At 44.3% G+C, this 14,382-nt stretch overlaps 1 protein-coding gene across 1 annotated transcript in view; it reads right to left on the bottom strand.

Moving 5' to 3' along the window:
* Positions 1-14,382, bottom strand: part of LOC126424968 (uncharacterized) — a 175,045-nt gene that overhangs the window by 1,848 nt on the left and 158,815 nt on the right. The window contains exons 2-3 of the mRNA XM_050087847.1: positions 3,417-3,526; positions 819-1,076 (exon numbers count right to left, since the gene is read on the bottom strand). Of these exons, the coding sequence (XP_049943804.1) occupies positions 819-1,076; positions 3,417-3,422 (264 nt within the window). The 5' untranslated portion in view covers positions 3,423-3,526. The remainder of the gene's footprint in view (positions 1-818; positions 1,077-3,416; positions 3,527-14,382) is intronic.

The raw sequence follows: 14,382 nt of genomic DNA, 5'->3' as shown, positions 1-14,382 counted from the left end.
TGGCCACACTGGCTGTTGTAGTGTAAATCGGAACAATCTTTTTTGTCATTTTTCACTACTGTATATGTTCAGCTGTGTAGCCATTTTCAAGTGTGTGATATAAATCCATCAAATGGACATACCTAAGTTAGTCAAAACTTATATTGGTCACACATTGTTAAAATGCAATCTGTACACTCAATTTCTACGCTACTAGTGTGCTGTGTGTGGATGGTCTTTGCTGTACAATACAAAGCTGTCAAGGACAAAAAAAATGGAAAAGTAGAAGCTGACAAAGTTCTTTAGCAAGAATTTGAAGTTCTGAATTGTTTACACTGGTGATGACTTTATGGTAATATTTGTTTCACTGTCAAGCATTCTTTGGGTGTGCACATGTTAACACTAAACAACTTTCGACAACACTCACAACACAGTCGAGAATATCGCCTATCGTAACACAACATTTGTACTTGATTTGGTACACATATTTTAAACTTGCACACTGACAACTTTGTGTGTGGTAAAATTTCTTTCATTTATCATAGCAGAAGTTTTCAGGTTTAATTTAATGTGACAGTGTGCAGCAGTAGTTACAACCTGCATAATTTAACCACTCATATTTTTAGGTGTTCATTGTGCATAATTCCCTTTGATACTCTACTTGTCTTTGGCATCATCTGGTTTAGTATCTATCAGAGCAATGCAATATTCGTAAAAGTAGCAGCAAGAGACGCACAGTTTTGTATTGCCCTGTGTAGTATTGGAGAGTTCAAAGTACTGTCACTGGACAGAGCTGCGGGAGGGAGACGAGGGTTATTGCCGAAGAGAGAAAAACGTACCTGCTGCTTCATCATCTTCTCCTCGCGCGCCTCCTTCTGTAACCGCTTGACTGTGTTGTTGATGAGCACAGAACGCCTCAGCGAGCTCTCGGGGTCCTCTATCTTCTTGAGCTTGCCGATAGATATCTTGAGCACCTTACGGCGCTCCTCCTTGAGCCGGTACTTGGCGGAGATCATGGTCGGCCGCGACTTGGAGCCGAAGCGCGTTCCACTGCTGCCGAACATGAGCGGCAGCTGGTCGTCGGGAGTCTGGTTCACCTGCAATGACGAGGGTGCACTGTGAGGTAGGGCACTCGACTGGAAATGTGGGAGGGGGGGAGTGGCTTGCTGGGAGGATTAATTCTGGGCCAGGATAAAAGGCTCGCGAAGAGGAGACCTAAGTTTGCTGTCACAGGAGTGAAACTTGTGATTAAGGAAAATGTCTTCAAGTTTCTGTAGTGCACTGCACAAGCAGAGGCTTCTCATAAAAAATTAACTGCTGCTAACATCCACAGATTAATTAAAAGCTATAAATAAGGAATGGAAACAATAGGCTACACATCAATTTGAGAGAGAGAGAGAGAGAGAGAGAGAGAGAGAGAGAGAGAGAGAGAGAGAGAAGCAGCTTGGCATGCACTGCAATGTGACTCCATGTGAACATGTTCACAACTGTAGTCGAAGAGATTTTGAAAGAAAAGAATGACAGTGGAAGTTCCAAACAAAATTATATAATACAGATTACTGGTAATGTACAATGCACCGATTGTCCTGAAAAAGATAACTAGCGATCTCCAGGGAAGGGAAGATTGCCTTAAATCAATGTTGAAGTCTATGACCAAAACAACCACAACTATAAAAACACGGGAGAACTGCCGGATATCAGTAACGTCCTGCCACTGATATCCGGCAGTTCTCCCGTGTTTTTATGAAACAATCAGTACGCCGGAAAAGCTTTAAACATCACAACCACAGCTAGACAGGCGGGAGAGAGTGGAAAACGATGAATCTATAAACAAAAACCTTTGATGATTCACCAGTGAGATACAGTTCTTTACATCAACACTGCTGGCTTTAGGCCGTAGTAGACCTGTACATTCCACAGGCTTGATTGGTCATCACCACTAAGTATATAGATGCAGGAAGGAAGGGAGAGTAAAGTTCAATATCCTGTCACTGGTGATGTCATTAGAAATGAAACTTTGGCTCACATTGGGAAAGGGTGGGGAAATTATCCATGTTCATTTTAAAGGAATCATCCAAACATTTTCATTAAGAAATCATGACTGCCAAAGATGAAACTGAACTCCTGTCTTTCTTAATGCAGCGGTGTGTTGTCTTAAAGCAAATGCTCATTTGCAATAATACACAAAACTGCACACAAATGCTTTGATTACAATACTATACTTTTTGTGAGTGTAGCAATATTGTCACCTATAGACGCTGTCTGTTTGCATAACATTAAGAACAATTACAGGGCTACCTAATGGCCATACACAAAATATAAGCAAATTATGCAAAAATTGTCAGTACTTTTCTATTGATTTTTATGAATGATAGAACTCCACATGCAAATCTGTTACAAAGACAGAAAGAGCTTAAATCTAAAATTTTTGACATAAAAAGAGAGGGAGAGGGAGAGGGAGGGAGAGGGAGAGGGAGGAGGAGGAGGAGGGAGAGGGAGAGGGGGGGATGAGGAGGAGGAGGAGGAGGAGGAGGGGGAGGAGAAGAAGAAGGAGGAATTAGTGCAGCAATGGCAATAATCTCCAAAACATGTAATTTTCCTGTTAAGTTAATGCTTATAAAAACAAAGAATGGAAGGTATGGAGGAGAACTATGACACTTAGGAAAAGATGGGAGCTTTAAGACGGTGAAATTTGAAACATGACAGTGATGAGAATGCAAAATGAATGCCACGGTACAAAAGCCTCGGCAAAAAGAATCACTTGGAAACAAATGATGTGAAGGAAAGTGATAATGGCTGATAACTGAAAAATATATAAGGGGAAAAAGGCAGCAAAAAAATGAGAAGTTACGGTATCGCAACAGTAGGACAAGAAATGCGTGTAGTAAGTGACAGTGACATGAAAAATGCATCACACTAGTGGAAATGCGGTAAGCACAATTTATTTGAGAGGAAATGAAAACACAGAATGAGAGGAAGCAGCTCATAAAATATTTAGAACAATTATGAACAAAAAGTGCACACATGTGCCTGTGCTCACACACACACACACACACACACACACACACACACACACACACACACACACAAAATGATGAAGAGGGAAAAAAGTAAATTAGATTTGTTCTGAAATGGGAAGCAGTAGCGTCTATTTTGGAAGGAGGCAAGGGGAAGAGAAGGAATAACCGTTTATTAGAGATGTGCATGGAATGAACGGAGGAAAGTTGCAGTAACCATAAAAAAAAAGGTGTAGCGCGAGTGTGGTTAGATGAAGAAAAGACGAAAAACTTTGAATATGACAAATGTGAGGAAGAAAATGGGCCAAGTTTGTGAATACGGAGAAACTACAGAAAAACTAATGTGCCCGGCCCAGAGGGGCCTGAACGACAGTGCAAGAAGTGAAGCGGAGGAGAGTGCAAGTTGAAGAGTTGACTCACTTTCATGTTGGCTGCGCAGCCGTGGCAGCTGCTGGGGGCGGTGGCTGGGGGCGGCTGCTGCTGGAGGCGTAGGGGCTGGACACCACTCGCTCTCGCCGTGCCCGCGACACCTGAAAGCACGAAGGCGTACCTCTGCTTACACATATTCCCGTCTCACCAATTTCGTTTCCTCCTTTTTACATTTATTCTCAAACTAAAAACATTCATTTTCGTGCCAGCGACACGCCCCGGCTTTGCACGAACGGCACTAAGTATCTACGCCTGGATGACTTTCTGCTGTTGTAATAAATTATATCCACAAACTTTCCCCGTGAATCAGTCTATTTTCAATTAAACCCCCGATTCTTTAAAGAATAGGAACTGGGTTGGTGCCTAAGCTCCTAGAGTTTTTTCCGTAAGTCTGCTAAACGCAATAGATAAATGTAACAATGACCTTAGTCACGAATAATATATTCTCCTTCACTATTCACAACAGTCTGCAAACGCTGGGCTAACTTCTCGATTCAGCAACTGTACAAATTATGTCTGTTTGAAAAAAAAAAAAAAAAACGTGTTGGGGCCTGTTTTAGAGCTCATTTTCAACCAGAAAGGAAGTTCCTTGAAGGTTGTTTGATAGAGAGTGGAAAACGTGAAAATCTGACGGCGCAAGATCAGGCGAAATGAGGTGGCTGCAGAACGACTTCCTGTACAATCTCCTGTATAGTGTGTTTTGTCAGTTTAGCAGAACGCGGGCCGTCACTATCATCTGCAAGACATCTCAGCTGTTGACAATAAATGCCATGTGATGCTTACACCTCAGGGAAGCAATTCATAATACACCAGATGCATAACATTAGTTTTTCTGGACGCATGGAGGTCCTTGTATGGGGAGCTGCTGCTTCATTTGAGCTCAACCATTCCGTGCTCTCCGTTATGTTACCATAAAGACACTAATTTCTCGTCACTTGTGGCGACACATGACAGGAACAATCGAGCCAACTGATAGCGAGGAAGCAGAGTTGTACATACGGCCACCCGCCGATTTTTGTGACTTTGGCATAGAGCAGATGGGACCCATTCACGCGATTTTGAACCTTATGCATTCGTTGCAAATGGAGTGATTACAGTTCATCACGTTTGGCAGTTCTCGAGTATTTTCCAGTAGGGGAAACAAATAAGAAAAATTGATTTTCCTGAACACAGGTGGAAACAACCAGAAGAAACAGCATTTCCCTAATTTACACGCTCACACAGCCACAGTCTGCAGACTGGTGTACACAACTGCAGTGCTCGGTCAGATATTAATGGTGAGTGCACACTTTGGGTTTCGAATCGCTTAAATTACGACGCTGTCAAAGTTGCGAGAGTCTTACATCAAAAACTTCTCAAATTTTTGGATGACTTGTTCCTAGATTTCTTTGAATTGCATTTTGTTGGAAGTTACACAAAAGCAATGTAATACACTCTGACGTAAGCTAATTACTAATATTTTCTACTTCCTCGTCGTATCCTTTCACGGGGTCAGTATCTTACTCTGGGTTTGGTACCGTTTGTGGTAGAAGGTGGTCAGATGTCTCTAATTCCTGTAACTGAGAGGGGAAAGTGGGTACCAGCCCGGTATTCATGTAATCAGATGTGTGAAACGAGCTAAAAACTTCAGTCTGGCCCTCCGGCCTTGTTGTTCATACATCGGGTGGATACCATCCGGAGCTGAAACCCCTCCTCGAATCCCGGAAGCGGCGTCTTACCAGTGCGGCAAGCACCATACAACACTGACTGTGTAAATGAAAATGTCCAAAAAAATGGTATAAGAGCAATGTTTCAAAGACTAGCAGCATATATTATAAATTTCTAAGGAGTGAGCATTCGCATGCGCAGAACGAGAATTCTGCCCGTAACATCTCCTACAGCTCAAGTCACATGATTCTGGGATGGTGCATTTTAGCCCGTGTAGCGCTTTGTGCAATTTGAATGTTATTACTTTGCAGCCATATAGATGACTTTCAAAAGTACCGTGAAACTTTGTAGAAGTGATTTGCATACATCTTGCTGATTTGATACAGGAACTGAAGTTGGCTTAATATTGGGAACAGCGATAGTATTGTGCTCTTTCACCACGGCATCTAAGCTCGGATTTCACTCCATTTACGTTTTTTCAGTAACAGGAATAAGAAGTAAGAGCCAGCAACATTTTTTTACGTTTTCTATTGCACTTAGTCATATTGTTGAATGTCTGTCCTGATCACGTTACAATGAGATTCAGCACAAAACTGTGTCGCGCAGAATTACTTATACACAAAAGGGTTTGAGAAGCTGCGTAAACTGGAGGAAATTACTGGCTGTCGTGTATAAATTGAATCAGCATTTGAAGAAAGCACTAATATATATATGACCATAAAGGCGCAGAAATTCTCTCTACAATACAGGTCTTTATAATGCCGTGCCTCGGATATTTTTCAACTCACAAAGCGCCTCATATCAGTATGACATTAACAACTACACATTTGTTTTATATACGTATGAAAAAGTAACTGATCCTCCTTCCACATATTCCACTTTACATCCGTAGCAACGACAATACTGCAAAATAGCTGTTACTAAAACCCGAAGTGCAGAAACAAGGCGAATACTTCATAATCTTCCAAGTTTTTAGTTTCGTAAATTTAACAAATCATTTAAGCTTAGCTGTTACCGCAAATAGTAGAAAAGTAGCATCGTCCCAAAATCGCGTGCCTACTCCAGTTTGCTGCTGAGAACAGGTGCAGGAGATATACATTCTCTACGGGTAGGAGGTACTGGCGGACGTTAAGCTGGAAGGGCTCGGTTAGCTCGTTCAGTTAGGCACTCGCCCACGAAAGGAAATGGTCCCTGGTTCGGGTCCTCGTCGGGCACAAAGTTTTAATCTGCCAGTAAGTTTTGCATCAGCGCACACTCCGCTACAAAATAAAGAGAGATTCACTCTGGAAGTTGTAAACTTCTCGGTGCGCCTCGTTCCACCATAGAATTAGATCGGTTGCTCGGCACGTGTTTCTAGTGTGAAGGTGGGAGGCGGGCGCAGACGCTGTGGCGTAGTGTAAGTCACGAAGTGTCGATGTAGATACACTCCGGGGAGCTCCCGGCTGGCAGGGCACAGCTTCCAGTTCTCCAGCGGCGCGGCATCATGAATAATGCAGGATCCAGGGCGCACCCGCGGGGGACGCCAGACGCCGGCGCTCCCCCTCCTCTCTCTCTCTCTCTCTCTCTCTCTCTCTCTCTACATCCAGCAGTCTACCCCGGCTACATCCCCTGAAGCGAGGGTCATGAAATTAATGTTCCGATTAGGGACTTGGCCCGTCCGACGCGAGTTTGCCGCCCTGCTTGCGTGAACCTTTTCGCTCCTCCACCTCCCCCCCCCCCCCCTCTACACACACACACACACACACACACACACACACACACACACACACACTGGTAGTCTCTTTCGAGGTCGGGAGAACGCACAGAAGCCAACAGAAACACGAGGCGGAAAGATGACGTGTGTCTGCCATTACAAAAAGCGGCGACCTCTTCTCGACAACTTCCACGACAAACAGCACTTAATTTTGACCCTTTCCACTCTAACTGTACCTCCCTCTTACACGGCAATTTGAATACCGTCTCTCAACATCACTGGCGACGAAACGTAAATGGATTCCTAGCAGAGAAACCGTGCACCTGTGACACTGTTGTAACATAAAACGTTTTCTTTTTATCTTTCCTAATCGCTTGGAAATTTTATACACGGTGTCAGAGGAGGAATGGTCAGTATTCAAGGATATCACAACTATCTTCATAAGCAAAAAGTCTAATAAACACGGGCTTTAAAATGCATACCTTATAAATTGCGAGAGCGCTTCTTGATCTTTGGTGTTGTGAACCAAATCTCTTTGCTTTCCATTTTTTTGACAGATGGTAGTACGGACCAAAACAAGAAAGACGTTTGATAAACATGGGTTCAAAAGTGCATACCTTAAGAACTATAAGCACTTGTTCATCTACGCTACTGTGAAACACATTTCTGCTGAACAAGTATTGGTAGCTCTGAAGGTATGAATTTTGAAGTTTTCCTTAGAATGATCGTTCATACCACATCCCTGAATACTGACTACTCCTGCCGCAGTTTGTAAAAGCCAAGAGAAGTCGTAATCTATAGGTCCATTCTTGTCATTACAAGGAAAGCAACATTCGTATCAATTTCGTGGTGAAGGAGGTAGCAACATTCGGTCCGTGTATATGTATATATGCTTCTATCGTATCCATAATTCATTACATAATACACACATTAAAAAAAAGTTTCTCGGTTTCGAAAGTTCCGGTACCTGTACAGAATATTGGAATAGAGATAAGCATAAACATAATTTCCGCCCTTTTTACTGTTCATGAAAACCACACATTGCATGTTGTACCACCATACAGCGAGACCATCAGAGGTGGTGGTCCAGATTGCTGTACACAGCGATACGCCTAATATCCAGTTGCACGTCCTCTTGCATTGATGCTTGACTGTATTCTATCCACATGTTCATCAAGGCCCTGTTGGTCCAGATTGTCCCACTCCTCAACGGCGATTCGGCGTAGATCCCTCAGAGTGGTTGATGCGTCACGTCGTCCATAAACAGCCCTTTTCAATCTATCCCAGACATATTCGATATGGTTCATGTAAGGATAATATGCTGGCCACTCTAGTCGAGCGATGTCGTTACCCTGAAGGAAGTCATTCACAAGACGTGCACGATGGGGGCGCGAATTGTCCGTGAAGACGAGTGCCTCGCCAATATGCTGCGATATGGTTGCTCTATGGGTCGGAGGATGGCATTCACGTATCGTACAGTCGTTCCGGCGCCTTCCACGACCACCAGCGGCGTACATCGGCCCCACATAACGCCACCCGAAAACAGCAGGGAACGTCCACCTTGCTGCACTCGCTGCGTTCAGCCTGACCGGTTCATCCTGAGCAGTCCATTCGGCATGTTGTTGGGCCCATCTGTACCGCGCTGTATGATGTAGTTGAAAAGGTGGACCTCGCCATCGACGTCGGGAGAAGTTGCGCATCATGCAGCCTATTGCGCACAGTCTGAGTCGTAACACGACGTCGTGTGGCTGCACGAAAAGCATCATCCAACATCGTGGCGTTGCTGTCAGGGTCCCTCCGAGCCATAATCCGTAGGTAGCGGTCATCCAATGCAGTAGAAGCCCTTTGCAGGAGTAGCCCTTGGGCAGCCTGAGCGAGGCAAGTCATTGACAGTTTCTATCTCTATCTTCTCCACGTCCGAACAACATCGCTTTGGCTCACTCAGACACGCCTGGACACTTCCTGGCACGAAGTAACAATGCGGACACGATCGAACCGCGGTATTTACCGCGAAGGCATGGTTGAACACACGAGCCGCGTACCTCCTTCCTGGTGGAATGACTGGAACTGATCGGCTGTCGGACCCCCTCCGTCTAATAGGCGCTGCTCGTGCATGGATGCTTACATCTTTGGGTGGGTTTAGTGACATCTCTGATCAGTCAGAGGGACTGTGTCTGTGATACAATATCCACAGTCAACGTCCGTCTTCAGGAGTTCTGGGAGCCGGGGTGATGCAAAACTTTTTTGATGTGTGTATGTGTACGCGTACAGTTTGTGACACAGGAATGACGGCATATGGCAGTCTGGGTCTGGCTTTGAGTCGTCCACAATAGCCGAAGCGGTTTAAGGCGACCGCTCGCGTAAAGAGGGAAATCGGGGTTCGAGGCCTGGTCCGACTAAAAATATTCATTCCCTTATTCAGCTCATGGTTGTTCGTATTCTCGAATGCGGATATGTTTCTTGTTTAGTGGAACAGAAATGGTTGGATGAGACCAAACTGCGAGGTCATCGGTCCCATCGGATTAGGGAAGGATGGGGAAGAAAGTCGGCCGTGCTCTTACAAAGGACCCATCCCGGCATTTGCCTGATGCGATTTAGGGAAATCGCGGAAAACCTAAATCAGGATGGCCGGACGCTGTTTTGGAAATTGGTCCTCCAGACTGCGCCACCTCGCTCGGTGGGACGAATGTCGAGAACGCATGACCAAAGTCACAATTAGAAGAAATGAACTGGACAAAACCATGGCGTGATGAATGAATGGACGCCGGCGGGGAATAGAAGTATACAACTGCAAAGCGTCACAGAATACGTCTATCTGGATAAACTTGTAAATACGAAAGACGACTTAAAAACCTATACTCTTTTTTTTCCCCTCGCATCTCGGGACCAGCGCTGGAAAAAGGATTTGAATGAAACGGGAGAGAGCAGTGGAGGAACAGGAGTTTGGGAAGCGGAGTGCGTAGGCAGCGAGCCAGAACCAGCCCCGCTACTGGCCACCAGAGCGAAGCTACGACAAATCACACTCGCATCTTGCGGCAAGATGTGGGGGGAGGGGGCGGTCGCGAGACAGCGTGCGTGTGCTGCCTGGCAGGGGGAGGTACTACGGCGCGGCCAATAAATAAGGGGGCACTACAATCTGCCGGCACTGCCCGGGCCCGCAATCAATTCCGTTGGGCCTTCCCCCCCGCCCCCCCCCCCCCTTGCTTCTTTGCTTCCGTCCCCTCCCCGCTACCATTCTCTCCATTGGCGCCGACCACCCGACACAGCTTCCACCGCCAGCCCGAATACCGTGTCTGATATGCCCAGCTCCTGTAAATAGCCGCAAATTGGTCGGTTGATACTAGCTCGGCGCTCGCTTTCCCGTCCTACGCAATGTCTGTTCTGCAGTGGATCTGTGAAATCTATAGCGGTCCACAGCATTACACTAGTTTCCCAATTAGCTACACAACGGTAAACTCTCCACCCCGATTATTTGGGGGGGGGGGGGGGGATATGTAGATGTGTAGAATTCACCCTTTTTCTCAGGAACGAGTAGACGTATAAAGTTGAAACTTATGCCAAATATTAAATTCTACTGTCCCCTAACGATGTAGAAACGTGAAGCTTCTAAGTCAATGCAATCAGAAGATACGGCCATTTGCGTCGCATTTTGTTTTTGATACTCGCTCATCAAATAGCTGTTTTGTAAATAAAACTGCCTTTCTTGCTGCAACTTAATGTATTTTTCCCAGGCCCATTTCGCCTTTTTCTTCAGTGGGATCTCGAACGATACAGTTTTGTTATTTTTAGATTATCGAACAGTTCACGTCGCGCTTTCTGATGTGAAAAAGAAAAAAAGTTCGTGAACTGTTTGACAATCTAAAAGTGACAAATTGTATCGTTCTAGACCCCACTGAAGATGCCTTAGAGTAAGAAAAGGGCGAAACGCGTCTGGGAAAAATACATTAAGTTGCAGCAAGAAAGGCGGTTTTATTTACAAATCAAGTTTTTCTGTGCTTGCTGTGGAGGATGGCCACGCAAACAAACTTGTCACTCGTCAGAACCTACACGATATTTCCCGTTGACGCAGAATAATGACATTTTCCACGAGACAAGATTTCGCAGTGCGAGCAAAGGAGAAAAAATGAGTCTGGTTAAATTGTTATTTCACACACACAAATTTTCTTTCGTCATTTGTTATCCGACTTCAAGTTTGAAACTCGAACATTATGGAAAGTCTTGGAATCCCCAGGACTAATATCTCGACAGTGTCAATTTCTATAACAAAAAAAATCGGACCACCATTTCGATTTGTCGACATTCGAATTACCAATTACCTACAGGATGAAACAAAAGTAAATTGGTTACAAAGTACTTTGTCCAACATGTAAACGTCACTACAGATATTCGGATTTATGTTATGACAAATTTGGTACGCCTGCCAATCGACGGCCATGCCAGTGGCCTCTGTGTACCTCAGAGCCAGAAAGCGCTCCTCCAGGACATCCAACACTCTCCTGCTTCCATGAGGTCCCGCATGAACCACATCTTGTCCAAATCCGGGTAACTACATGGATAATGGGGACGAAATCATCTTCCAAAACCTTCGCAAACCGTACGGTAGTCACCGCGCCATCGAGGAATATCGGACCGATTATTCGGTGGCTGGACACTGCACACCACACAGGGTGAAGGGACTTGTCGATCGCGAAATGCGGGTTTTCTGCCCCCCAAATGCGCCAATTTGATTTATTGGCGAACCCATCCAAATGAAAGTGGGCTTCGTCGCTAAACCAATCTATAATGCGCATACGAATTCCCGTCATGCCCCGCGGCCAACAGTGAGGTTTGTACGCCCTTAAATAGACCCTTCAGAAATTAGGACGATTCCGTAACTTCACCGATGCGGCATAGTAGACTCGCACAGTAGAGCCATACCTCGCTAGAAAACGTCGCCGGTAGTTAACCGCTGATCGCCACGAGGGTGGGCTGTGCGCACAAGCAGAAACAGATACATCAGTCAGGGTGATGCGCCGAAGATGTACCTATTGAATGCTCCTGTACTCCGTATTGCCGCTATGGATAATTTATTTACCGACCTTAACAAACTAGTGTGGAGCTGCATTATTATATTTGGAGCATGTTGTCACTGTGTCGACAAGACTGGTGTTTAATTATATTTCTGGGAGCTCTTAGAAACCGAGGATGAGAGGTAATTAGTGTCGAAACTGGTCACGAAATAAACTATTTCACATCAAACGATCTTGGCTTCTAACACCATAAATTACTAATCTAAAGACTGACAGCAATATTGCGATACCTCGCGCACTGAAGGAGCTGCGACGGCTTCAAATGCACATCCAAAACCGCGAACGTTGACAACAAATGTTACTTCGGCGCGAGAACCCGCCCCGGATTGCCGAGCGTGTTAAAAGCGCCCGCTTCCCGGACACGGGGAGAATTGCTGGCCCCGCATCGAATCCGTCCGGCGAATGAACGGCGGGGGCCGGTGACCCTGGATCTGGGTTTTAGGCGGTTTCCCACACACCCGACTAGGTAAACACCCGGCTCACTGCCAGATTCTGCCTCAGACGGCCGCAAATCATGTGGGCAATTTCTTTATATTACCCCGCACATTCTATTTCTTTTTACGAAATTCTAAACCAGCCTTAGTGAATTACACGGCAAGTGCTCAGGAAGACAGTTCCCTGTTACTAGCAGGCAGCGCGTTTCTCTTCACATAATATCACATATACTGGCATTAAAAATTTGTTTCTGGCTGTCAGCAGTTCCAATGACCACGGATGGAATGTCTCGCTAAAGACCGCTCCTAGGGCCTATTCTTCTTTAGTTCTGAACTCCTGCAGTGAACCGTGCGAACCGCGTCTCATCGAACGACCGAAAACATTGCTTAGTTTACTTCCTCCCTTCAGTTTCCAGTTCCGATCCGCCCCTCCCTTGACTGAGTCCAACACAATTGCTGTTTACGTCGTATAGGTTGGCAGCAGCTGCATGCAGTCAAAAGTATTTCGAAGTGTGCGATGATAAGGAAATAACTGATAGGTTGATATCAAAGGAACATGAATTAATTCCTGAACCAGCGTCCTTTGACCTCCCCTTTTCAAGGTCTGCTTTTACAAACACCAAAGTCTTTGATGCGGCCTACGGCGATCGAAAGGCAGTGGCTCTAACTGCAAAACAAAACCCAAATGCAGCTACTAGAAACGGCTCAACACTTAGCTGAACCGCTTTCACACAGGATTTCTGACCTGGTACTTCGATGGGAACAAAGAATATACGCTCACTAGCACAAAACTGTAATGAACGAGCTATGCATATCAGCTAGATGTTTCTTGCGCATGCATTTATTTATTTTTTTCCCGAAAGCGAGTCAAATAATGACTGAGAAACAGAAAGGTAAGCACAAATTATCTTAATTGTTTTTTGTACAATATAACTTGGTTAAAACTTTGACATGTGAAATAATGTAAAAAATTTATAATACAAGAATAGCGTTTTTTGTAATAAATTTGTTTGTTTACACTTACTACATAGTTTTATTGTTTTTACACCTTATTTACCGTGTATCTAAATGTTTATTTCTCATCTTAAGAAATAATTTTTGTAAGCTATCAAATTAGGATGTTTTCATTTTTTCCGGACACTATCAGATAAGGAGATAAACGCTCTTGGTGGCAATAAGAATATTTTACCCAGATTCCTTAAAGGCCAGAATTAATAGTGAAAGTGCTCGGCCCATCTTAACAAAAAGATTGCATGTACAAATGAAAGGAAAAAAAATCTTCAGAAACTTGCGCACTGGGTTTATTCCTAAAGCTCATTAAATTTTTGTATATAATAAAATGTTACTGTTTGATTTATTAGTTAAAGGGGTTTTGTAAGTGCTCTTATTTATTGGTACTTGCAACACTGAAAGAATGACTTCACCCTTATATAGTAGGTAGTGTTTTAGATTAGTATTAAGCAAACTTTATCACTGAGCACACAGTGTTCCAAAAATGAGGAAATGCCTGATAAATGGCTCTAGATACCTGCATCAATATTACACTCTTAAAAGTTACCTTCAACGCAACACTATGGTTTTGTAATTTACAACAGACGGGGCGGGGGGAGGGTGAGTTGTACGAAAACACACGTATGCAAAACACCCTTAGTCGTTGGCGTAGACCTAATAGCTGCTCTGTTTGCAAACAACGTTCAAGGATTTGTGATTATTACTGGATTTCAGAAAGCTTGGGTCATACAATGATTAGGCATGCGTTCAAACAAATAAAATACTTCATTACAATTATCTGCACGTATATACATGTCCAGACAGGTACTAAGAAGCAGTTCTCTATGGCCAGTTTTAAACTTTTTCTCGACCACCGCGGCCCGGAATTTCCTGTACAAAATTACTTGATGTGGAACGCCACGAAATGCTGCAAAGAGCACTCACTATGCGGTGCCTTGGTAACACCTTCAGTATGCCAACAAGAGATGTTATGCTACATTATTGTAAATCCTGGGTGTTTCATGTTTTATCCCAAAAAAGTGGTTCAAATGGCTCTGAGCACTATGGGACTTAACATTTGAGGTCATCAGTCTCCTAGAACTTAGAACTACTTAAACCCAACT

This window comes from Schistocerca serialis, chromosome 10 (assembly GCF_023864345.2).
Source record: "Schistocerca serialis cubense isolate TAMUIC-IGC-003099 chromosome 10, iqSchSeri2.2, whole genome shotgun sequence".
Classification (NCBI taxonomy): Eukaryota; Metazoa; Arthropoda; class Insecta; order Orthoptera; family Acrididae; genus Schistocerca; species Schistocerca serialis.
This window is presented reverse-complemented; position numbering and strand designations above follow the sequence as displayed.